The 27669-nt window shown below is 53.9% G+C and overlaps 2 protein-coding genes and 1 long non-coding RNA gene across 3 annotated transcripts in view; 1 reads left to right on the plus strand and 2 right to left on the minus strand.

Annotated features, from left to right (window-relative positions):
* Window positions 1-10694: 10694 nt before the first annotated feature.
* CHST1 (carbohydrate sulfotransferase 1) lies at window positions 10695-19794 on the plus strand. The gene is made up of 2 exons (XM_009102077.3): window positions 10695-10924; window positions 18022-19794. The coding sequence occupies exon 2, from the start codon at window positions 18066-18068 to the stop codon at window positions 19323-19325; it is 1260 nt and encodes a 419-aa protein (XP_009100325.1). The 5' UTR covers window positions 10695-10924; window positions 18022-18065; the 3' UTR covers window positions 19326-19794.
* LOC127059721 (uncharacterized) lies at window positions 16308-21259 on the minus strand. Its single transcript, XR_007777810.1, has 3 exons — window positions 21141-21259; window positions 16627-16793; window positions 16308-16416 (listed from the first exon to the last, which is right to left on the minus strand). It is a non-coding gene; the product is annotated as an uncharacterized LOC127059721 (long non-coding RNA).
* A 1336-nt stretch (window positions 21260-22595) lies between these two features.
* The window catches only part of LOC103826990 (transmembrane protein 263-like), a 200787-nt gene continuing 195713 nt past the window's right edge, over window positions 22596-27669 (minus strand). Inside the window, exon 3 of the mRNA XM_030240623.2 lies at window positions 22596-27471. Coding sequence (XP_030096483.1) covers window positions 27185-27471 — 287 coding nt within the window. The 3' untranslated portion in view covers window positions 22596-27184. The remainder of the gene's footprint in view (window positions 27472-27669) is intronic.

Raw genomic sequence — 27669 nt, forward strand, 5'->3', positions numbered from 1 at the left:
CCTGGTTTGAGGAGAAGGTAGGACTTGAAACCCCCTGAAGTCCCTGTGAGTGTTCTTGTGGCCCTAAGCCCCTGCCCACACAAACTTGAGAGGTGGTCCCAGACCTTTCCCAAGCTGCAAGGGGCTAAGCTTTGCTCAGGTTGCTGGCAGCATCTTCTGTGAAGTTCTCTCCTCACAGCCAGAAGCTCCCTCCTCCAGGGTCCCCCTGCTTCACAGGCCCCTTCTAAGCTTCCCCTTTTCTGACTCCCTGAGGGAGCCCCTGTCTCCCTGGCAGCGCAAGGCTCCCACCATGGTGCTGAGTGAGAGCTGCCTTGTCAGAGATGGGAGGCACACATTGCCTGCTGGGGGAGCTGAATAAAATGAGCAGAAAATGTGCTGAAGCCTTTTCCACTTTTTTATGGCTGACAAATTAGTTTTACATTAAGTTTTTTATGTGCTTGGCTTGTTGGCTCTGCTTGGAGCACGGTAGGAGCAGGCAGTGCAGGGGGAGAGGGGACAGCAGTGGGGGCAGCAGGGACAGGTGGTGTCGTGCTGCAGCAGATGGTGCCTGTGCATGTTGGATGCAACCCCACTGTCAGATGGCTCAGGCTGCCCCAGCTCCAGGAGAAAGCAATGAGCCTTCTCACCTGTTCTCCCAGGGCTTTGGGGACTACTGCCTTGGGCCAGGAGGAAGAGGGGACAGGTTTCCAGGGGGAACTGGGCAATACACAAACCCACTCAGGTCCAGTCAGACACCTGGTTTTGTCCCTTCCCCTGGTAGCCAGTCATAAGCCTTTGAGAGCAGGGCATTGTCCCAGTTCCACCTCTTCATCTGGCAAAGATGGTAGGTACAGTCCATCCCCAGCGAGTGCCTGAAATCCCTGCTTCGCTCTCCTCTTCCTCTCCAAAGGCTACAGGAGGTCAGAAGAAACCTTGACTTTGCAAGCACCATGATGGTCTCTGATTCCATCCTTAGGAAGCCACAGGAGGGTTCCCTTGGTCCTGGAATAGCAGCAGGCAGGTGAAAGCCACAATGCAATGAGATGGAACCCAATAAATTCTTGGGAAAGGGCAGTTTCATCAAACCCAAAATATCACCCCTCGCTTTCCATCGAATTGCTGCCAGCTCTGGACCAGTTCTAGAGGGGGTGGCTCATAGATGAGGCACAGCCAGCTCAGAGGAGGCTGTTTAAACTACAGCAGACCCCGAGCTGCTGTAATTTACACTGGGGAATAAATCCAAGCCTTTCATCTCTCCATCCTCAGGGGTTTTAAGTGTCTCCTTGCTTGCAGGGGTTAGAAAAGCGAGTGTTTTTCAAAGGGAAGGGAAGGGATAGCAAAAAACAGCATCCACAGCTGGGAGCAAAGAGCAGCTTTTGTGGAAGTCACGCAAAGAGAGAAATCAATACAGCTCTAAAACAGGCACGACAAAAGAACAAGTGGAAAAATCAAGTGGCCCACCAAATCAAACTGGAAGGTCCAAGCAAGGAGCTGCACAGCTGCCTGGGACAGCAGGAGAAGCTACTGAGGAAGAACTAAGATAGAGTAAGAGCTCAAAATATGTGGGGCAACAAAATGGCTCAAGACATCACACTTCCAGTACCAAGCCTCCACGAGTCCTGCTGTGGAGCCCAAGGCAGTGCTCTCTGCAGAGATTTCCTGCTCCTGTCTGGGGAGCCAGCAAGGCCCTGTGCCTCAGCTGACCTCTTGTGCTGGTGCCTCCTGCTCCATGTGTGACCCTTCCTTCTTTCTTACTTCACTGCATGCTGTCTAACCACACTCCTCAGGGAAGGATCAGGCCCTGAGACAGTCCTGAGATTGTTGCTGGCTGCTGTGAGAACAGTGCACAAACACAATGCACCCTGGCATTCACTTTTGCAGCCTTGAACCTTTTTCTTGGGCACCTCCTGGAGGGGCCAGGCTGCCCCTGTTTAGAGTGGAGGTGTCCCAGCCCAGAGACCCTGCTCATTGCTTTGGCCTGAGAGGACCCAAGACATCCTCCTGCCCTCCTCCAGGGCACCAGGCAGCGTGCCTGCCCTAGACAGTGTCCTTGCCTGCTCCTGTCACGGCGCTGGGTCAGCAGCCTGGGAATTGGTTCCAGTGTTATGCCTGGAGGAGAAGCAGCACCAAGATGCAGACTCAGCACAAGAGGTGTCCTGTGGGGGAAAAGGCTGCTTCCCTGTTCCCCCTCCAGCACAGCCAAAAGCATGGGCAAGCCCTGAGCAAGGGCAGGGAAGCAGGAAGCAGCAGGAGGTCTTAGGGAGCTGGGTGAACTTGGAAGGCACCTCCTGAATCTGCATCATAGAGCTAATCCAGGATTTTGATGCTCAGGTAGTGGCAGCAGTAGCCACAGGTACACAAGTGGAAGCCTCAAGTGAAAACTCCCGTGGAGCCCAGGCAGCCCGTGCCCCATGCCGTGGTGCTGTAACCTCTTTGGCTGCCTGGTGCCCAACCTAAGCTTCCACATGGCCTTCATGGTCCCATGGGACCATCCAGAACTCCTTACAGGCATCTTGAACAAAGCCCTGACCTTCCACCCTCTTCCCCAGCCTGGCTTGCAGGGGAAGCCCAATGACCAAGCAACCTGCGGGCCCAGGAAGGGAGCGAGCTGTAAGAGCAGGGGGGCGGCAGGGTGGGAGATGGCCCCGGCCCGGCTCCCCCGGCTGCCCGGCTGGAGGCGGGGATGCTGCGGCTCCCTGAGAGGGCAGGGCTGGAGCACATGGAGGGGCTGGGTGCCGCTGGCAGCCCCGAGCTCGCAGAGCTCCTTGAGAGGGCTGCTTTGAATCGCTGCCCACAACCAGGAGCTGCAGCGGGATGAGGCACCTGGCGTGCGCTTCTGCGGCTCCCAAATGAGAGCAGCCTCGGCTCTGCCCCTCCTGCCCCGTGCCCTGCCGGTCCCACCACCCTGGCTCAGCATCCCGTCTCTTTGAGCTCTCCAGACTTTGCCGCTCCTGCCCAGCCCCTCCATGTGAAGCTGCAGCTCTGCTCAGCAAGGCCACCACCACTGCAGTGCTCCACACAGCAGCTGATGGGATACAGCTGGGTGCATCCAGCCTGGCTGGGGAGGGAGCAGTGGCAGGACGCCAGCTCTCCCTGGCCCTTGGAGCTCCTGCAGCCACCAGTACACACACGGATCAGAGGAAGGAAGGACGCCTGCTTGGGGAAGCTGGCCCCAAGGCTTCTGGCTCCTGCAGCCAAGGGAGGTCAGGCTGGGACGTACCTCACAAGGGGTGGCAGGGTGCCAGAGGCGAGCCCACCACCCTACTCTCATGAGAGGTGTGTCAAAGGAAAAGTTACTTCCACAGTGACCTGGCTGTATGGTCTGTCAGATGTTAAACAGCATTTTCTCTCTGAGCCCTGGAGCCAGGTCCTGGGCCAGGACACATGGGCAGTGTTTCAGCGATTGGGGTTCCAGGGCAGGGTGAAGCAGCAGCTCCCCACCTTTGCCAGCACAGACCCAGTGGGAAGCAGGTTCATCCCTTTCTCTCCCAGGGCAGCCCTGCACACGAGCAAGGAGCAGTGCACTGCCAGTGAGGAAGCCCTTTCAGGCTCGTGGATGCCATGGGGTTTTGGGGAGGGGGCATGGAGCTGGTACCCAGCACTGCATAGGGGATTCAGAGCACACACTGCTGCACCCTCTAAGCAGCAGCTGGAGGAGGCAGGGTCCCCTTGGGGACCCATCTGTCCTTAGAGAGACAGGCAGCTGCTTGGGCTAGGCTTGCAGTGGCAATGTCACCAATTCACTCACATGCAATGTCACCAGTTCATGTGCAATGTCACCAACTCATGTGCATCCCAGTGCAGGCTCCCCCAGAGGCTTTGTGAACTTGAGGCAGTTTAGGATGAAATGAGAGACTCCACTGATGCTAAGGTAATTTAAGGTTCTGTGGAAGTGTGACAACCACACGAGAAGGGCTGGGGAGGCGGAGCAGATGCTGTGCATGCCGGGGCCATGGGTCACACCCAGCTCTCCAGCAGAGACACAGCTCTGGGATGCTCCAGAACCGCTGCCCTGGGCACTCTGCCAGAGACAGTACTTGTCTCTTGGGGTCAGGGCTGAGGACACAGCAGGTCCCATCACCTCCTGCTGCTGCATGGCCAGGCCAGCAGCCCCTTCCTGGGCAAGCACCCTGATCCCTTATGGCAGACATGCCCTCACCAGTGCAATCCCTGAGCTGGAATAGAGGCAAAACTACCTCAGGACAGAACTGCAGTCCTCCAGTCAGACTTTTCTCTAGTCTCAAGTACTGCAGACAGGATGCAGCAGCCTCCACACTTTCCCTGGGGACTGGCCAGTTCCTCTCCGGGTGTCTGCTCTGTGGGGATCCCTATCAAATGTAGTGATCATGGTCGTACCAACCTCACAGCAACTTAAAAACCCCCAAAGCACTGCAAGTAACAAACAGCACCACAGACAATCTAAGACCTTGCATCCTTTTTTTCCAAAATGGGAAAATAATCTGACCCAAAATGCCTGAATACTGAGACAGACCTGCTCTAAGATCCAGCAGAGCCTATACCTTCCTCTGAGGCCAGCATCCCAGCCTTGGCAGTTCGCAAGGAGGGGCTCTCATTTCCCCCTACACACAGGACACACGGCATCCAGGCCTAGCAGGTGGCAGGCTGTTCCCTGTCTTAGTCCTTGCAGAGTCTTTGAATGGAAATACTAAGGCTGGTATGGATGCTAGACAAATGCAAACTCGTGTGTATGAACTGGGGGAAAAGCAGAACAGGGCTAAAAGAGGAGCTGTATTCATAAGCAAGGATGCATTTCCAGTTAGTCAAGCAGAGCATCACCAATCCCAGGTCTGATAAGCCTCAGGACAAATGCTGTGTTAGCAGAAGACAGCAGCATGTTATTACTTCCTGTTAACCCAGTAGGAACAAAGTTGCAAAAGACAACTCTGAACAGACAGACAATATCTGTCCAAAAATCGAGTTCAGGATTTCCTAGCAAGAGAAATGCAGGAATCATAGGGGGACCCAGCAACCAGCATTCCCTGTCCTCTTGGTCACAGAGATCCTGGAGATCCCTTGGGGACACACATCTTGGTGTTGGTACATAAGAGAACATGAATGGGGAAACACATTAGAGATTTTGTATAATAAAGTCACCTTCCCCTCGGTAAGACCTTGCTGTCTTGCACCATGATTGAATGACCCCTGCTCTTCAGTCCCTGACAGGAATTTTCAGGACATGTGAGTGTGTGAATGTGGAGCACCTTACCCTGGCATAGCACGAAGGCAGCACTCGTGACTGGCTTTGACAGCCCTGTCATTTGTTCTGGGATCAAAGCAACCCATGTACCTGATGGCACCAAGGATTTCTGAGAGTTTCTGAGGGATTTTTGTACCTCTGTGAGGCAGCTGGGAAGGCTCTGTGGGGCTGTCAGGGAGGCAGCAGCCCAGGACTGGTTAGGAAGGGGTGTAGGTTGTCAAAAAGACAAACTGCTCTTTAACCAGGCTTTCAATCTCCAGTCTTCACTGACACTTTCACAAATCCCCCTTTTTCAGTCTAGTGAAATATGGAGTGTCTTGGTAAATTCCCACCCAGCCTCTCTGCAGATTCATACTATGTGAATGAATTGTATTAAAAACACCAGAAGCAGCCCTAAAGTTACTACTGTATTTCTAACTCCCAAGGAAATGGGACTACAAAAGATACAGGCTCAGTAAAAGTGTTGACTTGGATGCAGCATGATTTATGGGGCATATTTAACACCATGGAGGCTGAAGTACACCTTTAAAGAGAAGAAAACAAAAATACAAAGATATGTGTAAGTCCAATACGGCTTTTGATATTGGCCTGGGGTCTCCAGCAGTAGATGATTTTCCTCTTGACCTCAACCTCAAGGGAGATGGGAATAGGCCTGGGATGGATGACCTAGGGGCTGAGCAAAGCTGGGGGAGAGCTGCACTGTGTCCCATTAATGTTATTTTCTGTGCTAGGACTAAGGCAGACCCCAGGAGCTTATACAGTTTTACCTTTTCCAGGGAGGTTTCTCAGGAGTAAGATGGGATGCTAGGGGGATGACCAGCCCAGGCTGTTTTGGGTCACAGTGTGCTAAGCAGGTGTGCTGAGCCAAGGCAGGATCCTTAGCTGAGTTAGCACAGCTGCTCTCATGGTCAGTCCTGGGATGCTCTCTGTGCTTGTGGGTGTGTGCTTTCAAACAGACATCAGGCAGGCTGGAGAGACCAGCAAGAAACATTAAAAGCCCAGAAAACTCTGCTTCAGTATGAGAGATACAGAAGTTTAGTCTATTTAACTTCTTAGAGAGAAGGTTAAGAGGTGCCTTGATCATGATCTATTAATACCTACACAGGAGAAATAGTTCAGATAGTAGATAGCTCTTTAATCTAATAGGCAAAGGCATAATGTGATCCAGTGGCTGGAAGCCAAAACTCAATGTCTCCTAGAAATAAGGGGAATGTTTCACCATCAGGCACATCAAGCTCTGGAACAACTCACTCACGGCAGCAAAGGCATCTCTCCTGAGACAAAGGTGTGCCCATGCCGACAGCTCCGGTGCAGGAATTACTGGATACAAGGCTGTAGCCTGTCACACACAGGGCAAGGCTGAGCAGCCACCATGACAATTTGCACAGAAAATCTGGGATTTTACAAATGAGTGGTGGATTGAGTTTATTTTTGTATAGAGGAGGAGAATCTCTCCCACCATGCCTGCCCAGCAATTTAAAACTAATCGGTAGCCACGATTCTGTGAGTATGCCAAAGTGACTGCATAACATTGAGCCAGTTACTTTTGTCCTCATCCATTTCCTTTACCTTATGTGTTATATTGACTTCCTGTGGCTCTTGGGAGGGCAAACTGAAGAAGAAGGGGGAGTGAAAGGCAGGGGTAAATAAACACATCCTTGGGACATTGCCACTCCTGCACATACAGAATTTATAAGCTGCTCAAGAGAAGGGATTATAGCATGAGCTGTTTATCTCCCCTTCTGAACTACAGAAGGGTGATAAGTGTCAAGTATTTTGTTAAAGCTTCTACATGAAGGCCAATGAGAAAGAACATTTTCTGAAAGTCAGATGTCCCCAAAATATTCCAGTCTCTGTCCCTTAAGATCAAGGTATCCAAAACATCACTCTGCGAGATATCTCAGCTGGCACTCCTGCGGGGCTTAGGAACGATTTCAGTAACCCCGTCGGGCTCTGGCAGACTTTCGAAACTCCTCGGAGGGAGGTTTGCACCCTCCAGCCCTTCAAAGGGAGCCACAGGGCGGGGGGAAGGCAGCGGCAGCCCCGCTCCGCCGCAGCCCTCCCGCGGCTCCCAGCCTGCTGCAGTGCCCCGGCCGCGGCCGCGCTGCTGCGGGGCGCCCGCCAGCGAGCCAACAGCAGCTCCTCCTGAGCCACACACCTCCCCATCCTCCGGGGACGGCAGCAAAGTTTTTACCTTCTCGGCTCTTCCAGAGAGGCGCTTCCTTCCAGCATGGAAAGCCTGATCCAGGCGGGAGGGCTCCTGCACTGCTGCCGGAGCTGCTGCTGGCACTGCAGCCCAGGGACAGCCTCCCCTCCTCCGGCATCAAAAACCGGTAGCACGCAGGTGGGCTTACAAACACTACACTGCCATCTGACTCGGACTTGCTATGTGCCGTGCTTAAGCACACAAATAATGTTTTCTATTAGTTTGCCTTTAAATTTACGTGCCCTAATGAATTGCTCTTCATGTTACGGACGTTTTGCAGGATATACGGGGGTATGTAACGTGGCCAGGTTACTGATGGAATCATAACTTTGCTCCCGACTGCATTTGGAGTGATTAGAACAGTAACCTTCATATCACCTTAACAGCCACGTTGATATTTTATTTCATATATTCCCAAACATGTTGTTAAGGTAGGTTTTTTTGACCTTTATAGAAGAAAATACAAACCCTTTTCAGAAATCTGTTGCTGAAGAGCATGGAAATTGGATATTTTCAAACTGCATTTTGGCTCAGATGAAAATTTACAAGGTGAGTTTACTTGACTCACCAAGTCACCAGCAGTCTCTCTGCTCTCCTGCCTGGAGCCACACAGGGGAAAAATGATGCCTTTTAAACAGAACCAAATTTTCTTGATGAGGGTGAGGTACAGCCACAGCAGTCCTTCCCTCTGAAAACAAACTGACCACAAACACGTACCACAGAGCCTAATTAATATTTTAATGCTTAACAGTCAGAGATAGAGAGCTGTAAATATGTACTAACAAACAGCATCTCTCTAGATTAACATTTAAAATACCAGGGCAGCATCAGAAAACACGATCATGCCCAGCTGAAATCCGCAGAAGCATCTGTTTCTCCTTCAGCTCTGGTTTAATTCCTCCTTTTTTTGCACTATTCTCTCAAATTGCTTTCTTTCATATGAGACAGCCTCTACAGCACCTGTGGGTACAAGTCCAGGTATCTCTGGGACTGTTCCAAGTCGTGGGACACCCTAGATTTCTGCAGATGAACTTTAGAGCAGTCTCAGTGATGTGTAAGAGAGGAGCAAACCCTGACTCCTTGGAAAGACTGGGAAGCACGCAGGTCTCGTATTCTTACTGCAAGCCCCTTGATTTCTTCCTGGCACTGGTCCCTGGATTGGCTTATACCCCCTTTGGCCAAACTCCTTGAAATCCTGCCATTCCTGCACTTCCATTGCCTTGGCCCCAGTGGGAGTGGAGCACAGCTATGGCTGCGGGCCAGCTGGATGCCTGCTCGCAGCTGCTCCCCACTGCTTGCTGGAGGTGCCAGCTAAGTGGGAGCACAGGTCAGGTGCACGCCATGGGCACCTGGAGCTGTCCAGGGCCTGTAAGCCACACAGGGGTGGCACTTGGGGCCATTGCACAGATACCAGGTGGGCTATGCCCTGGCAAATGAATCAGCAGGAAGGGGATGGCCTGAGCCAGCACATCACCTGAGAAGCACCAGCAACAGAAACCCCAGGGCCACCGGCTTGTTTCCAGCAGCAGCTGGTGGCATGGCTCTTTCCCAGCTCCAGGAAGAGTCAGACAGGCAGGAGCCTCAGTCCTTGTCCTTTGCAAGGTGTAGGAAAACAAGCGAGAGAGAGTGGCTTCAGGGCTTTCTCATTCAAAACAGGGATACACCAATGCAACAGCACTGTATAGAGAATGCTACAATGGGGAGCTGTTGCTATGGTGAGGGAAATAATATTTAAGCACCAACTGTTTATAAATATAAAATCCCTACAAAGTTTTCTAAAATTAGATTAAGAGGGCTAGGGCTGTCAGGATATTGTAAAAAACTTGAGAAATACCAGTATTTTTGGACGCACAAGATCTGAGTACTCCTAAAACAGCAAATATAAGTCCAAAATGCTAAACAACAAACGTGACAATCTGCCGTTGTGCTTCCCGAGTTTTAAAGGCAATCTCATAGCTCTGAACTCACTGTCGCAGCCTGGCAGGCCTCTGAGAGTAGAAGGCAAGCCCAGTGTTCCCAGGGATTTATTCTTTTGACACAAGTGCAGTGCAGAGACCTGGGCCCCACTGCTACTTGTAGCCTGCTCTCTGCCAAGTGTAGTTCCGAGTGGCTGCTGAACATGCTGGTCCTGTGATCCCACAGTTACATGTTGCAAATCCGAGAATCAGAGGAAAAAAATTGGAAACCCCAGAGCTGGGGAGGCAGCTCCTTGCAGAGCTCAAGATTTTTCAGAAGATGCATGTTGCTCACGTGGGTGTAAGAAGAAAATTGCTGTGCCCAGTGCCCAGGCAGCTCCAAACATGCCTCAGATAAAACAGGGATATAAAAAATAAATATCCATTGTTGCATCCCCAGGATCATAACCTGTCTTTTGCTGGCAGCTGCCATTTCAGCAGAGCTGCAGTTAAATTGCTAAAAATGCAGTTTAGTTGGCAAGCCCTAGGTAAGAGGGAAACATTCGAAAGTTGCCAAGAGTAAATGTCTGACCTGTTTCTAGGGGTTGAACAGAAGCAGAAGGAGGAATGTGACTGTCAGAGCGAAGCCACTTCAGCTGCTCTGACACACTCCCATGCTTCTTTTCCTCTGTCCATCCTGTCCCACCTTCCAAGGTGGGATGGACGGTGGGAAGGTGCCATCACCTGCCAGTATTTTTGCTCTGGCACCACTGAGGATGGTTTTGGACCCTGCTTGTAGCGGTGAGCCCTGATTTAGGCGGCACAGGGAGGATTCCTGGCGCTGGAGAATCAGTCCCCATGACAATATTGTTTTTGATGAGCAAAGGCCACGGGAAAACGAGGGGATGAACGTGCACCATCATCACTACTAAGTCCGGCAGGGCTCGAGGGGCTGCTGGTGCCCCAGCAGCGGGGAGAGAGGAGGGTGTGAGTGACCCGCTGCCCTGCGTCCAGCCGGTCCGCAGAGATCCCCTGTCCCTATCAGCACCCAGCCTGGGGGGGGTCACATCTCACGGGGGGAGCCTCACCGGGTCCCCTCCCGCCCCCGCGACGGGAGGGGCTCTGGCCCCTCCGGCCGGGCGCCTCGGGGAGGTAAATAAGGAAAGGGGAGTTTTCTGCCCGGCAGAGCCGGGGAGCCCGGCGGCCGGGCTGGGGTGTGCGGGCGGCGCGGCGCGGCGCGGAGCGGAGCGGAGGCTCTGCCGGAGCCGATGCCGGTGCCTGGCGCTGTGCTGCGTGCGCCCGTGCGCGCTGCCGGCCGGAGGGAGGAAGGGAGGGAGGGAGGGAGGGAGGGAGGAAGGGAGGGAAGCGGCGCAGCCCCCTCGCCGCCCGCCCCTCGCCCGGCGCGGCGCGGAGGGCGTGGAGAGGCGGCCCCGCTCGGCGGGCGCCCGCTCGGGCAGGGCAGGGCAGGGCGGCAGCGCGGGCAGGGATGAGCCCTCGCAGCGCCGCCCGCTGAGCTCCGCCGGCTGCCGCCCCCGGGCCGGGCCGGGCTGGGCCGGGCTCGGCGTCCCCCGCCCCAGGATCCGCGGCCGGGGATGCTGGGGGCAGCCCGCCGGGGCGTTCCGCCAGGTAAGGGGCGCCGGGGGTGGGGGGAGAGCGGCGCAGGGCGGCGGGGGTGCCCGGCGGCGGCGGGCTGGGGCTCTCTCGTAACCCTTTCCGCGCCACCAACTTTCCAAGGCAGAGAGACGTCACCCGCAGCGGCGGGAAGGACTTTTCCCGCTGGTGCCCAGCCTGGCTGCGGCGGGACCCCGGCCCGGGCTGCGAGCGCCCATGGGGAGCCGCCGCCTGGGGCTGCCTTAGCGGCGGGGGCACAGCAGCCCTGGCCCCAGACCCCCGGGGGAACGAGCTGCCACGAAACTTGGGCTGCTGTTGGGCGAGGAGCTGCGCCTGGAGCAAGTGAGTAAGTCCCCGGTGGCACAGGGAGGCCAGATGCCCTGCCCGGCCGCGTAGCCGCGCCGGGCAAATGCCCCGGCGTTTGCTGTCAGACCTCCAGGCGGTCTGAGAAACCTGCCGTGAGGGCGCAGGCTGACGAGGAGACCTCGCAGAGCGGGGTGCAAGCACGCCATAGCATGGAGCGATCCTACGGGAAAGCTGTGCGGTTCGAGATTTGGGCTCTTGACGCGGCGGTAGGTTAGGGACGTTGCAAAAAGAGTGGTTTGAGGTGGTGAATGAGCGCGTTCATCCCAAAAGAGCCTTCCCAGCTCCTGGCAAGGAGTGCTCTGCGAGTGAGCAGGCACCAGCAGGCTGGTGGATGGCTCAGGGGAAGGCGGAGAGCACAGAACCCCCTGTATTTGGTTTACCGAGGCGTTTGCATCCTCGGGAAGAGGTAGATGCAGTTCAACGGATGAGGGATAAACAGGCACAGGTGGATGTTGCGATAAGAAAACTCTGGGACCGGCTGGGGTTGGCATTACTTGGTAGTGATTAATTAACTGAAAATATGTATGCTGTGTGCCAGTAGGAAAGAGACTGATTCCCTGTTGAAAGTCCTGCGATTGTTTAAGTGCTGATCAAAGCGGGCACTAATCTTCTGGTGTTAAAGGATCTGTCGGTCCCTCTGAAATGCAGAGGGAAAGAACAGAGATAGGGGAACAGGGGACATGCCAGGGTGGCTTTGAGCACAGGAGTCCTGTGCCTTACCGTAAGAAAAGTGCTGCAGGAGGTGATGAATGCAAGAGCAGCATGAGTCTGGGGGCACGAAGCACCTCCACTTGGCACACGGTGAGGCACCACAGGAAGGTGGCGGGCACAAGTCCCAGCTGGCATTTGGAGCTGTGACTGTAGGGAAGCTCTAATCCTGTACGGCTGAAGAGGAGGCAAGGCTGAAAATTCATTTCCACCACGTCAGGATCTCATGTTGGTGGGGCTTGCTGAGCGGGAGGCTTGGGGGCAGAGACCAGCCCTGCTCACGTGTCTGTGGTGGTGCCCAGAGTCAAGTAGGGGAAAGGGGACAGCTCAGTGCTGTATTTTCTCAGTGGTCTCTCTTTCCTCTGGGGAGTGGTGGGGTGCAGCCAGCCAGCGCCCAGGCTGGGTGCCCCATAGGTGTGTTTGGTGTCTGCCAGCCTTTGCAGAGCCGACAGCATGACTAAGCCACTGTGCCCAAGTGGGTGCTTGCACCCCACCAGAAGCCTGCTTTTCCTGCCTCAGCGGCTGCAACGTTATACAGGATGAACTCTTTGCTCAGTGGGAGAACACTGGGATGTGTTAGGGCCTTTGCCAGTGGGTCACTGGCTGAGAGTTGTTTTGCAAACCTGTGACTTAACTTTTGTGCCTGGGTGGTGTGGTGGGGAGGAGTGGGGCGGCAGGAGGGAGCTGCTGGCTGGGTAGGGAGGCACCACAGGGTGCTGGCTGCCACTTTTCCCCTCCAGCATCCCTCAACCAGCCGTACTGCTCTGGGCAGGACATGCAGGGGTGTTACATGCTGGGCAGGGGACAGAGGCACAGGTGCACGGCTGAGCAGGCACTGAAGTTGGTGCTATGAATTCTCTGGGTGACTAGGCATGCACGAGTCTCTGGGTGGGGGAAGGGAAAGGGGGAAGAGGGGTTGTCTGCCGTGAGTCACATTTTGGGATGTGTCCCTTGGTGAGCCTGCTGCAGTCTTACTTGTGTCAGGAGGGGGGTTTTGCCTTACAACTCACAGCCTTGTGCAGGGTGTGCCGTGTGCTCCTCTGTGCCAGTGTGCCTGTGCCCAGCGTGCAGGCAGGTGGGTAGGCAGCCCTGCCCATTCCCATAGTCATCCACCCCTCTCCCTGGCACTGAGACCCTGGCCCGGCGCTTCCCAGGCGATCACTGCTCACAGTTGTGTTTTCCAGCTGGTCCCAAAGTCCTGAGTCACTCTGCCGTTTCCATGGAAACAGCCTTGCTGGCGGGAATCAGTTTTGGGGGTAGAGGGTGCCGGTAGCTGGACTGGCACCAGGCAGGCCTGCGGGAAGAACTGGCAAGGCTCAGGCACTCCTCCAGTGTGCCAGGGCTTTTACAAAGGCTGGAGCAGGCACCTCTGTTGCACAGACCCTCACACCTTCTTCAGCTCCCTTTTCCCTTCCTTCCTGCCATGGGGAAGCAGAGAGGTTTTCCTAACAGTGGAAAGGGAGCTCAGGATGAGCCCAGCTAGGCTGAGGATACAGCTTCTGGGGAGCTGTTGAGAGATGGGGACAGCCTGGAAGGCAACCAAAAAGAGCAAGGTTCTTTTTGACTGCCCTGTGAGAGAGCCTTCCCAACAGCAGTAGCAGTAACTGCAAGGGCTTCTGCCTCAAGCTGCCATCACCCCTGAGTTGCCTGAACACAGCCACCTCCGGGGAGCAAGGGAACCTGCAGGGAAGGCTTGGGGCAGGAGTCAAGGCAGCTGCCCATGTGGAGATGCTGTGGGAGCACCCCACGAGGATGAGAGTGCCACAGTGCTGTGAGGCACTGCCCTGTGTAACACCTAGCTGCTTTTGGAGCAGAGGAGACCTGTGAGGGGTACTGACCCCTGCAACTTCCCCACAGACTCCAGCCTGCCTGGCAGCGCCTGAACTCAGCTGCCAGTGCAGCCTTCAGGGCCACAGCCTGGCTGCATGGCTCCAAAAGCAGGTAATTCCCATCAAACCGAGGAAGACCATGCCCAGAAGAGGAGCCCCCAGTCCCTGTCCCTGCTGCACGATTGCCGGCCGGCCGCATTCACTGCTCCCAGCACCGCACCGGTGACTCACAGATGCCATTCAGCTTAATTCATCACCTCCGATCTCCCCGGCTCTCCGGGGCTGTCTTGCTGGCTTCTTGCCTGCTCATCTCCCTCAGAGCAGTGCTGGGAGTCAGCGGAGGAGGAGGAGGAGGAAGAGGAAGGCAGGTGATTACGCGTCCGTCCGCTGCTGTTGGCAGGTGCACAGGGTGGGGGAGGTTGTGCTGCCTGCGCCCATCCTTTCCCTTCCTCTAGGCTCAAGGCTGCGGGAAGTGGGGCAGGGGAGAGGAAAGGCTCAGCACCTTCCTCTTCACACAGACAATGCTCCTGTCCCTGTGCCAGGCCCTGGCTGGCCTCCTGCTGCACTTAGAGCCGCTTGCCGGATGCTGTGTATCCCTTGTGGACAGCCTGGTCCCAGTGCGACTGCAGGCAGCTGCACAGAAATGCAGGCAAGGCAGCAGAGTGCTGTCTGTCATGCCGTGACCACAAGGGGGTTAGGGTTGGGATATGGGCAGTGGTGGCCCCAGCACGGTCCCAAAAGAGCCCATATGCCTTGTGGCAGGCCCCTTGCAGCACCACAGTGCCAGGGGCTGGAAGGTGTGAGTGATGTACCCCCACCCCATGCTCTGTCTCATAGTCCCAACTGCCTGGAGGGACACACTGAACTCAGCTCCCACCCTTGGGCTGCATTTGCTCATCATCTTTGGTGGAGCTGAGCTGGAGACAGAGCAGAGGGTGATTTTGACTGAGAACACTTCCAGCACAGAAACATCTAGGAGGCCAGTGTATTGGATGACTCCCATGGTCTGGGGCTGAGGAGCCAAAACAATCCATGCCTCACACAGGACTCTCAGATGCAGCTCCATGTGGGCATGGCCCTCTCTCAGGTGCTGTCTGAGCTGCTGACCCAGGCTATCAGGCCAATTTAAGAACAAGGTTCCTCAGGCAGGAATGGGAGTGTGAGCAGCTGCCCTGCTGTGCCTGTGTGCAGGACACATCCTCCTGAGGCAGGCTGGCTGCAGCCCCTGCTCAGCCGGCCCCTCTGAGCCTTGTGGAGCCCGGCACAGCTCCTCCTTAGCAGGTGGTCACACCAGCCTGGCTCTGTCTGATGGATGAACAAGGGGCAGTGGGAGTAAAAGTGTTCCTCAGTTGTCCTGGCAGCTCCCAGGTGCCATGTGATTTTGTTGCCCCAGGAGCTCCTCCAGAGCACCCAGCTGCCAGTGGCCACTGTCCCTGGAGCCCAGGGCTGGATTGGGCAGGAACTGCAGCCCCTCAGGGACAGACAGTGATGGGAGGAGGCAGAAGAGCCAGCTGGGAGGTGAGAGGAGGCTCTGGCTGGCTTTAAAGGCCACAGATGAGACATCAGGGAGGGAAGCCTTCTCTCAAAACCTTCCCCTCCCTGGTTGCAGCTCAGCAGATGGGCAGGACACATGTCAAAGGGCAGCAAAGGCTGAGGCTGGGCAGTGGTTTAGCACTTGCTCAGTCAATGCCCCGTTTTTTCCCCTCTGCCACTTGGGACATTGCAAAGGGGAATGGGTCAGTGTGGGTGGAGAACCTGAAATGCTCACAGCCAGTGAGTGATCTGGTGGGAATTGGGACCAAGAAGGCATCTGCTCTCTGGTTTGCCTTTTTTTGGGGAGCTGGTAGCAGGTTCTGCTATAACCAGAACAATCTGAGTCTCATCTGCTCCAGCATCCATCAGCAATGAAGCAAAGAGTAGGAGTTGAGGTGGTGTGTGAGGGATGCAGTGTGGTTGGCCATCACTAGAGAGCAGGAAAGCATTCCCACTACAGCTTCCACTTAGGGAGCATGCAGAAGACACTTGGGCCCGGAGATGCTGGCAGGGACTCTCCTGTCCTGTTCTGCCTTACCAGACCTGGGAAAACACTATCCAAGGGAGAGAATATCCCATGTGGACACTGGGGCCGAGTTTCCCCTTTGCAGGGTGGGTAACCCAAATCCAGCAGCAGCAATAGCCAAGCATCTCTGACTTCGGTCCTCCAGCCATGTGCCACAATCCTTAGCAGGCAGCAGTTCAGGTGAAAACAATCTGTATTCAAAGCCTCCTTTTGGGTCTAAAGCACAGCTCTTAGTGCACAGACACAGGGAGTGTAGGTGGGCAACTGCATGCAACAGCTGTGCCAGCCCCCCTGTCCTGCTCTAAACCCCTGCTCCCAGTGAGAGGTCTCTGGAGTTGATAGTTCCTGAAGCTTCCTGCCTCCACAAATCAGCTGGGCCAATGAGTAAACAATAAAAATATTAATTTAAAAAAAGCAAGGCTTTTTTACTCACCTGCAGGTCTCAGCTGCCCTCCTGGTGTCACTTGCTGGCTGACAGGATCTCCCCAGGGTGTGGAACATATTGAGGACATGGGAACAACACATCGTGGCAGTTGCTGTGGGCTCTGCAGGGACCACACACCAGGAACATTGCTGTCCCAAGCCCATCAGGGATTTCAATGTGCTCTGGCTTCTAGCGGCCCTCACATGCTGAAATCCATTGCTGGCCCACTGTCCTCCCTCAGAGACCTTGTTCCAGCAGCAACAGCACTGGCTCTGACAGTCCCACCCACAGTGACCTGGTGCTGGGGCTGAGCAGGGGACCAGGCACTCACCATGAGCTTGGGGCCAGCATGTTGTTCTCCCTGGGGACCCACAGAGAGCAGGCAAGAGGAAGCAATGGCAGTGATGATACAGTGGGCTCTGCTGGGTGAGGAGCAGAGATACTTGGGTCTTGTCCCCTTGGTTTGCCGGAGGTGGATGAGCAGGTGAATGTACCACACTCTGGGAGGAGAGACATGGAAGGAAGATGGGCAAGGGAAAATGGGTGCAGGGGAGCTTCAAAACCATTGCTTATACTGGTGTGTCTCCCACACACAGGTGTTTTAGCTTGTTTGGAGTTTCTGGGATGCATCCTCTATGTTCCATCTCTCAGTCCCACCGATCCCCCAAGAACAATAATATGTGGATGTGAAATGTCTGTGCTTTGGAGAGCAGCAGGCAGTCCATGAACATTATTTGGTTAGTGAACAGGGGGAATACTGAAGCACCACTGCAGTTACATCCCCTCCCAGCAATGTGGGAGCTCCCCAGGCATGACAGGTCCTCCCCCCTCATCATGGTCCCATACAACAGTCCTGCTCAGTTTCCCCTACCCTTGCCTGTGTTGCAGCAGCAAGGCAAAGCTAGCACCACTGAGGTTGCTCTTTGCAACTACAGCCCCACTCTTCCTTGCACGCACCCCTGATGCCAAGTGCTACTGCCCTGGTTGGCAATAGAGTATGGAAGAGATGCAGTTTTGCATGCTTCCTCCTTTGTAGTATTGTTTTTCCCCTCTGGTGCTCAGAATAGGAGAGTCCTGAATCCCAGAGTGGAGCAGGATCTTACCAGCCCCATGAGCTCATTGCTGAGGGCACAGCTCTGGCTGCACCTGTCCCCAGAGGCTGACAGACCGAGATGGCTGTTGGACCTCTGTGCAAAGAGGTTTGCAGCTCCAGGAGAGATACTGCCACTCTCCCAGGCAGAAGGTTGCTGGCCTGGATGGGCCATGCCTTATCCTGACAGCTGAACAGAATGGATGGAGACATGATAGCACCATCCCCTGACCTTTCCCTGCCACAGCTCCTGCACTGGCATTCCAAGTGACAAGTGACTCACAAGGCAGCTGGGGAAGGGAGTTTGCAGCAGCTGGATGGAGACAGACGGTGTTACCGCCAGGTTCTAACATCCCCTGCCTGGGTTGCAGTGCATGGGGTGAGCTATGGGCCACAAGATTTATGTACACTCACTGTCTGGAAGGAACAGGGCTGAAGTGCTGGCTGAACATGTTTCTCCAGGCTTGCCAGCCTCTGCCTGTTATTTTTCTTGTCTGAAATGGGGTTCCCATGTGTGACTGGGATTCACATGGTTATGACTGATGGACGTACATTAGGAGGGCATTTGTTGGTACCTGCATTAGTTGGATACTTGGCAGTCCATGCTCAACCTGTGAATTCTCTGTTGGGTTGCAGACACTAAGACGACCTGCGAAGAAGCTCCATGAATGTGACCAGCCATGCAATGTTCCTGGAAGGCTGTACTCCTCCTAGCCTTGGCATCCATTGCAATCCAGTACACAGCAATCCGGACCTTCACTGCCAAGTCCTTCCACAGCTGCCCCATCCCTAATCCTGTGAACTGCAGCCTGAGCCAGGACACTGATGTGGCTGACAGGCTGTGCGATGAGAATCCCACTTTCCCATACAACCTCTCCAGGAAGACTCATGTTCTTATCCTTGCCACCACCCGCAGCGGCTCGTCATTTGTTGGGCAGCTGTTCAACCAGCACTTCGATGTCTTCTATTTATTTGAGCCCCTCTACCATGTCCAGTACACCCTGATCCCAAAGCTGACCCAGAGCAAGAGTACGACAGACAGACGGGTCATGCTGGGCGCCAGCCGAGACCTGCTGAGGAGCCTGTATGACTGCGACCTCTACTTCCTGGAGAACTACATCAAGCCCCAGCCTATCAACCACACCACCGACCGCCTTTTCCGCAGGGGAGCCAGCAAGGCCCTGTGCTCACCACCTGTATGTGAGTCCCTGGGAGCTGTGGATCTCCACTTGGAGGAAGGAGACTGCGTGAAGAAGTGTGGGACCTTGAACCTGACGCTGGCCACTGAGTCCTGCAGAGAGCACGGCCACGTGGCCATCAAAACCGTACGGGTGCCCGAGGTCAGTGACCTCCGGGCCCTGGTGGAGGACCCGCGGCTGAACCTGAAGGTCATCCAGCTGGTGAGGGACCCCCGAGGGATCCTGGCATCCCGGAGTGAGACCTTCCGAGACACCTACAGGCTGTGGAGGATCTGGGACGGCACTGGCAGGAAGCCATACAACCTGGACGTGACCCAGCTCACCACAGTGTGCGAGGACTTCTGGAACTCTGTGTCCACCGGCCTCAACCGGCCACCATGGCTCAAGGGCAAGTACATGCTGGTGCGGTACGAAGACCTGGCCAGGAACCCCATGAAAAAGACTGAGGAGATCTATGATTTTCTGGGCATCCCCATGGACAGCAATGTCGAGCGCTGGATACAGAACAACACCCGAGGAGACAGGTCCTCCTCCAAACACAAGTACGGGACGGTGCGCAACTCGGCGGCGACGGCGGAGAAGTGGCGCTTCCGTCTGTCCTACGAGATCGTGGCGTTCACCCAGCACGCCTGCCAACAGGTGCTGGCGCAGCTCGGCTACAAAACTGCTGGCTCTGAGGAGGAGCTGAAGAACCTCTCCATCAGCCTGGTGGAGGACAGAGACTTCCTGCCCTTCTCCTAAGGCAGCTCCAACGGGCCTGGTTTTGATGTGTACTGTTTCTAACTGATGCCTTATTTTATTTTCTTTCCTTTTGTTTCCCCCTCTTTCTCTCTCTCGTCTTTTTCTCTCCAAAATTTGCACTAAACCTTGAGCGGGAATCTCAAAGGCCGAGTCCAGGGGAAGTGACTGCTGCCCCTCAATACATTTTGGATGCCAGGAGGAGTTGGGTCTCTCCAATCAAGAGCTAGAACTCTGGATGGGTAACAATGTTTACAAAACACACAAAATGTATAAAGCAACCTTCAAGCTTTCCAAACCGAAGGGTGTCTGGGGTACTGTACTTTTGCACTGTTTACTTTTACAATGTAAGAGGTAAATATAAATATAATTTATGAATGGTGTCATCCCCTCCAGAATAACTCCCCCTGCCCCCAATGAACACGTTAGACTGGAAGCTGAAAGTGGAACAACCTCCTCATTTTTGATCTCAGTCCGACATGTCTGTCTGTTTAAGTCTCGTTATTGGGCTGGGCAGTTGGTCAGCTGCTCCTACATGGTTGTTTGGTAACACCTGTGATATTTCTTTGTGCCAAAAACCCACTAAAAGGAAGAAAAAAGGAAAAAAAAGGGAAAAAAAGCAATTGGGTCATTTGGTAAAAGCCCAACACATTTAATGCTTTATTTCTGTGTTTTCTGTAAATAAAAGTGCAATAAAATTGAACTGGGGGTGAACTTCAACTGAAAGACCTCAGCAAGTATACTGGGGTGGATGCATCACCAGACAAACAGCAGCATCTCCTGGTTTGCCCGACTCCTGCGAGGCCGGGAGCGAGGCTGGGAGTGGGTAGGACAAGGTTGGGGGAGGAGACACCACAGCCCCCAGGGTGGCAGGGAGCTGCAGCCGCCTCCAGGCCTGTGCATGTTTGCTTCTGAAGTGTGTCAAAATGCAAGCAGTTAAGCCAAAAGCAAGAACCTGTGGTTATTTACTGACCTGAAAACTTGTTGGTTTGCATGGGGGCCTGAGACTTGCTGGAGCGCCTGACTCCAGAGTGCTAATGGCACCAGCAGAGTGAACCCATTCCCATGAGGCTGACCCCCACCATGTCTGACAGTCCTGATGCCAGTGCTGGCATGGCCTAGCCCAGAGGACAGGGAAGGTGCTCTTGTGCAGGTCATGAAACTGCCAGAATGGAAATGAATGAACAAGATGATCCTGGCAATACACAACTATTCCTTCATAAGCTGCCTGCTGCCTGCAAGACACCTGGGCCTGGGCAGATGTCACGGCTGTAGCTGGCATGCAGCTGCCACATAAATATGGCCATGTTCTAGGCTGGTCGAGTTTGGAGGTCTGATATGGCCACATTTTTCTGGTAGGTCTGATATGGCTGCATTTATCTGGAGGTCTGATACGGCCACATTTATCTAGCATGCCAGCTGCAACCATGACAGGCAGGTCAGAAAGCTGCTGAATGGGGGAGCCAGGCATGCAGGGCAGGAACACTGAAAGCCTTACACAAGACACTGCTGGTCTACTTGATCCCCTTCTGATGAAACAGCTGGCCAGCTCCTCCAACCCAGCTGGCAAAGTCCCAACAGTTGAGCCCTCAAGACACGTCCTGCAGACCACAAGCAGCTGCAGATGGGAAGCCACTGGGGCCAGTCTCCTGGGTACAGACAACAAAAGTGGCCCAGCAGTTTTTCAGTTGCTCCAGGCAGGGCAGTGACCCACAGAGAGATGAGACCACAACTTGTGACATTACTCACAGCTGCACACTCCCAGCTTTGAGCCCGCTCCCAGCCCAGAGGTGTCTGAGCCACCCACAGCCCACCTACCTGGGCAGGTCTTCTCTCCAAAGGTCTCTTCTGAGCTCTGCTGCCCACCAGCTTTTGCTCCACTCTTTCTTGGGAGAAGACTGGGTGGTGCAGTTGTACACAGGGGTACAGGACACACTGCCTGAGACAGGACAAAGCTGTAACTATAGATGATTTTGCACCATCCTTTTACCCCTAAAAGACCTCTGGAGGAGCAGCTTGTTAGTGGTGTTCTGCGACTTGGCTTAATGTGGCAAACCAGGTGGGCTGCAGGAAAGGTGAGAAGCTGTGAAGTACCTGAGAGCTTCTCAGGGCTCATGGCCCCAGCAGCTGTACTTCATCTGTGCTGTCTGCAAGGCTACATGGATGGCTCCAGCTCTGGGAGGAGGAATGAGGGAATAGCCTGCACTTGCTGCAGGATGGACACTTTCCTCATCTCCCTCCCCACAGCAGGCATAGGGGCAGCTCCTGGAAGAGACCACGTCCCCAGGTGTCTTCACCTACCTGTCATTGCAAAACCTGCTCCTGCCACCAGCTTGGTGCCTCCCAAGCCACACTGCCTGGCTGAGTCTGCAAGTGAGGATGGAGGAACGGGCAGGTGGCAGAGGTGGCTGCCGACAGCCTTACTGGTGCACTGTGTGCTGCTCTTCCCAAGCAGCTGGCAGCAAATTGCCAACCAAATAAATAGCTTGATTGCCCTGTTATTAGTTACTAAATTAATCCTTTTGTCAGCACTTAACAAATGCTGAGCTGTTGGCTCCTGGCCTCGACCCAGTAAAAGGGACACCCTGTCTTTGGCTGATCTAGCTCTGCCCAACTACTGGCCTGCAACCCTCCCTGAGGGCTGTGCATTCCCAGGAGCACTGCGTGGCTCTGCCCTGGGTTAAGTGCCCGTGGAGCAGATGAGGTGCCTGGAGTTTCTGGCTGTGCCCCCCAGCACCAACACTGTCAGCCAGCCAGCAGAGGGTCAGGCTGCTCCACGGGGGCTCGCTGCAGCCCTGGGGAGGGATGTCAAACCCCCATCTGTGCAGAAGGAGCAGGCTGCTGTGAGGAGAATTTGCTTTCTCAGCTGGGAAAAGTGGCTATGCAAACCTGCCTGAAGGAACAGCGGCTGTAGAGGCAAAATTTCCCATCTTCAGCTGCTGAGATCCCACTTTCAGGGCTAGGCCAGCTGTCCCCAGCCTGAAAGCCCTCTTATGCACTGGTCTTTAAACCAACACAAAAAATTGAGTTTAGAAGTCTTATCCAAACTGTTCTTACCATTCCAATCAGGAAAGGCGCCTGCAGCAAAATGGCTTTTGAACCACACTTGAAAGCTATGTCCTAGTTTAAGCAGGGACGGAGATTCTGCCTTGCTTGGTGCTTCATCTAGAGCCCTTAGGGGAGAGATCTAATTTCCCAAGGAATCTCTAACATCTTCCTTCAATTGTGCTTTCTCTCCTCATTTCCCCCCACCAGGAACAAGAGCCAGCATAATCACGGTTTTTATCCTCAAATTTTACTGTAATTAAAATACAGAGATGCAGAATATTCCCAGAAACACACTGCAAAACAAACCAAGCAAACAAATTCAGTAGGAAACCAATTACAGACAATGAAATGATAAAGAACAAAAGTGTTCTCTGGAGCCCAGCACTGTGCACAGGACCGCGTGGCCAGAGTTTTGAGTTGCCAAAGGCCTCCTCAGCTCCTACAGAAGCAGAGTTGGACCCCGGCTCTGTGGCTCTCTCTAACCATCTCCCTATTCCCACTCATGCTGTTGTTTTTACAAGGATGACTTTGCAATGGAGACACGGAAATGACCCACCCACAGGGATAAGAGCCAACAAGGGAACCCAGAGAAAAAGAAACAGGTTAAGATTTTCCACACACAAAACACAAGGGGACAGAGAGGGATGGAAGACATGCACTTCTCTCCCAGCCAGGGGAGCTGCGGGGGCAATCACCCTCTGCCCCCCCAGACACTGCCAGTGTGGATGTTTCATGAAGGTCTCACCAAAAGCTTTGGGGAGCTCTATCCACGGGCAAGACCAAAAGCTAAGGGAGAGAGAAAAAGTAAAGGATAATGAGACTAAGGTCAGGGAAAAGGCAGGAGAGGATGCACCTGTGGGTCTCCTTTCAGCCAGGACATGTTTGTCAGGCACAGGGAACAGCCAGGCAAGGTGGGACACAGGGCTGTGAACATGGCCACATCCCACCTCCACTGTGGGGGAGACCCAGCCCCATCATGGGGAGATGATGACAAAAGCCTGGGGGAGATTTGGGAAGGGTGGGTGATAAGAAGGGAGCTGATCTGATGCTTCAACCATCCACTGATCTACCTAAATGGAAATTGCTAGCAATCATCATTACTATGGAAGTAGGGCACAAGCCAGGCATATGCCACCACCACACACCAAAACCTACACTGACTCACTTCCCTTTCTGTGCTCTTCACTAGGACAAACCCCATTGCACTCATCTTCTGATTCAAAGCCAGTCCTAAGAAATAAATTCTTTCCATGGTCCTTGTTTTCTTGTTCCATCACTCAACTCCTCTTGTCACACCAGTCTCTCCTCATCTTCTGTGTATCAACTCCCTTTAATCCTTCCCTCTACTCCGATGCTACCCCCTCCTATTTTGTACCAAGCCACCCCATCCAGTAGCCATGGGATTTATGCACAACACAGTTTCTGTCCTTTGTACCATGAATGGGCAGTGAGAGAAGGGCTGCACCAGTGGCCCAGGTGGCTGGAGGAGGAAAGACAGGGCATCTGACAAGAGCCAACAGCTTCCCCATCCAATCCAGATCCACTGTTCTGCAACCAAAGCTGTCAGAAGACTTCTTTAAGACTGGGAAGACTGACCCTGTTTTCCCTCTGCTCTGGCACCGTAAATGCCCACAAAAGCAGGCTGGGACTGGGTCACCATGATGAACTGAGCAGTCCTAGCACAGACTTTCTTAAAGCCTTTGAGTCCTGGAGAATCACTTATTCCTGAATGCCTGTTTTGCAGTGTGAGGCCTTGTTTTTGGAGTAGATTTAATCTTCTAGCCCTGCCTGCTAATTTGATCTCTTTCTGCTCATGATCCCTGAGCTGTCCTTTAGCTGGGCTGTAAGACCAGCAATTTAGGCTGTGACTTCTCCTCTCCAGCTCATCTCTTCTTCTCCAGGCCATCCTGCATGGAAATGGCAGTTCCAGACAAATGATAGGCTTTACTCTATTCCCTGCAAGGATACACAGAAGAAAAGAAATAAAAATATGGGAAACCCTCAGGGCCCCGGTGGCCTTCCTTACATCACCTTTATCCCATTTGCCAGGCCTGCTGTGTACACACAGGGCCTGCAGACAACAGCTTGGGCAGGAGGTACTGCCTCCCCCAGCAAGAGACTCTGTGAGACACTATTTAGCCAGAAGCACAATCAGCCTCCCACCACCCACCCAGGGCTGGCTGCTGAAGGTTCTTACATTCTATCTTCTCCTGTCCAAGACCTAGGAGAGACATTGAGGAAGAAGATTCTTCTGTCCCAATTGGCCACAAGCTATCTTTCTCAGAGGGTTGGTGACAACACGGCTAGTTACACACAAGCAGCTTTCAGCTTTGGGGCTAGAGCTCGCTTCAGACACAGTCTGTGATCTGGAATAAGAGATGAGTTGTGCTCAGGGAGAGCAGTGAGCAGAAATCCATGTGGTACAAGCTGTCCTCCAGCTTTCCAGGGCATTTGAGACAAAGGGAGAACAGACAAGACTTCTTCTGCCCTTGACAACTGCCACGAGCATCCCAGCAAAGAACAGGCACACATCAAGGCCTGATCTTTCTGTGAAGCCACTGCCTTCAGAGACAAAACGACATGTCAGGGTCAGCTTGGCCTCCACCAGAACAAAGGACACAAAGTGAGGAAATGCACACACCTACCAAATGCTGCTTCCTCTTCAGAAACAAAAATGTAAGTCAAACCTTTCTCATGCTATCAAGAGTAGCAAACTGTGGAGATCAGCAGCTTCTTACCACTGCAAACAGCAGGGGCTACCTAGCAAAGGGTATGGAGAGTGACTAACACCAGCATGATTATCAGGGGGACACAGCAACATATATCCCAAAATGTGGATTTAATAAAGGTCAGAACGAAAACTGCATCACAAGCTCAAGAACATCCAGCAAAAATGGTGGCGGGGGTGTGTGTGTTATACTTAAATATTCCCTGATGTCTAAGTCCTAAGCACAAGAGAGCAGTCAGGAAGTGCAATGACCTCCAAGGGGAAATGAAGATCAAAAAAGTTGGCTTCAATGTCCAAAAGATAGGGCTGAGAGAAAACAAACAGCACAGACAGGAGAAAGGGGATTTTTCACATTCCTTTGGTTTCAATAAACTATGCTCTTGGGCAACAGAGGGCAAAATATCCTCTAATTTAATCCTCTACGTGATTTTTCTTTTGACCAGGACCCTATATAAAAAACTATATGCTGACAGTGCCAAAGATGACTGTGTGAACTCCTCTGTGGCAGCGGCACAGGTTTGTTTCCCTGGCTGAAGACATGCCTGTGGACTTACACGTACACACGCACGCTAACACAGATGCACGCTTATAAAATACACAAGCACAAGCACTGCTTCACTTGCCTATGCATCCAACACCTACAGACCTAGGCAAATCACCTGCCAAAGCCAGGAGCAGCAGAGTTACTGGTGGAGCCTGTGGCTTTCCTCATCCCAAGAATTACAGGGGACCTTGGAGGGAGTGAATGAGAGCATGTTTGTGTTTGTATGTGTGGGTACACCCATGCCACGTGGCCCCTTGAGCATCATAGGCCAGGCTGAGGATGGCTGTGACTCCCAGATGGATGCAGGTGTCTGGGTTTCTGCGGCACCACGACTATGGGTGGGCTACTTAGTGCAACATGGTCCTTTAGAGGAGCCGGGCTGGGGCCGAAGGAGCAGCGTGCAGAAGAGGAGTTGCTGGTGCCCTGTGCAGGCTAACTACTGTTGGAGCACGTTCAGCCCCTTGGGAAGTGTTCTCCAACATGGTGCAGCCCACTCACACCCAGGCCTCCACTCCCAGGGTGCTGAGTCGTGGGGAGAGCAAGACTCTCAGCTTCCCCTCCATCCCTGCAGCAGAATTTGGATGGCATTTGGGAACACACTTGCTCCTGGTTACTAGTGACGTCTGTGGAGTGTGAGTGTGGCCAAGAGACAAAATGCCCTTGTTACAGAGTGGGATACTGGAAGGACTTCAAGGGTCAAACAAAAGGCCTGGTCTCTCTATGGAACATCACTGCTTGTACTGCAGTATCACAGAGGCCTGGAAAGTGTCAGTGTCTGCTCCTTCCCCAAATGGGAACACACAGCAGCTTTCATATTCCTCCCTCTCACCAAGAAAATCTGTGTAGAAGTTGATGGTCTGGGATGTATCATGCTCTGGTGTGGCATCACTCCAGAGCTGCTCTGCTGAGCTTGAAGGTTCCCTCTCTGAAGGGTTCAATTCAGCTGGGGAGTAAGTGACTGGGAGCAGCTTGTGAGGATGGGCCCTGCAAAGAAAAGGTAAGAGGTGCAGGGCAGGAGGGAAGCTTCCCCCTCTTCACAGTATATCTCCTTTGTGTCAATGGGTCCTCTGCAGTTCTCTGCCAGGCACACCTCCCAAACAAACCTTCCAGAGGGAAGGGGTGTTTCAGAGGCTGTCTTCCCAGCTGAAGTTGAATTTGACTACACAACCTACAGTTCAAGCCAGGCACAGCTCCCCCCCATCCCTTGTTACTCCCTTCACCTCCAGGCAGATGGAGCCTGATGCCTTCTCCCGTCCCTCCATGCTTACAAGAACAAGAAGGCAGGAAGGAAACTACAAGACAGAGACAACCGCGCCTTTAAAGTCCTCAGAGTAAAGATGGTTCCCAGTAGGTGATGGGAGTGAAAGGCATTGACAGCGGCTCTGTGAGCTCTGAGCTAGGCAGGCGGTGCTGAGCAGGCTGCAGCCAGAGTCTGCTCGGGTGCTCGACCCTCCCTGAAGCGGCTGGTTCCAACTCAAAGAGGTGCTGGGTAGGGGGACAGTATGGGCAGGTTGATCTTTTGGAAGGGGGCCATGACAGGGATTAGTCAGCCTTGTCCTTCTTCTTTGCAGCGAAAGGGACTTTGCTGGCGACCGCGCTGCCCACAGCTCCGACGCCGCCGGTCACTGCTGAGACGCTGCCCTTCACCAGTCCAACGCCAGCAGCGGGGACACTGGTCACAGCTGTTTTGGTGAGCTCCAGACTCTTGCTGCCCACCCAGGCAACTCCTCCCAGTGTGGCCCCCACAGCTCCCCGGGTGATACTGAATAGGCCTCCTGTCACTCTCCAGATGACTCCTGCCTGCTGCTGTGGGTGGTCCTTGCTGGCATCTGTGAGGAGAGAGAGAAAGAGAATGTCAGAAGTGGTCATGCTGGAGACTTCCTGGGCACCCCTTCCAGCTGAGGATGGTTGTCCTGGCACATGGCACATGCTTTCATGTGCACAATGCCTTGCCTTGCAGCCCTAGACTTCTTGGTGCCTGAAGGAGAAACCAAGGCAATCCCGGGCCTATGGCAGAGCAGGAAAGG

Source organism: Serinus canaria, chromosome 5, assembly GCF_022539315.1.
Source record: "Serinus canaria isolate serCan28SL12 chromosome 5, serCan2020, whole genome shotgun sequence".
NCBI classification, from domain to species: domain Eukaryota; kingdom Metazoa; phylum Chordata; class Aves; order Passeriformes; family Fringillidae; genus Serinus; species Serinus canaria.

Coding starts and splice junctions, on each gene's coding strand:
- CHST1 (XM_009102077.3), top strand. CDS start 18,066: ATGCAATGTTCCTGGAAGGCTGTACTCCTCCTAGCCTTGGCATCCATT.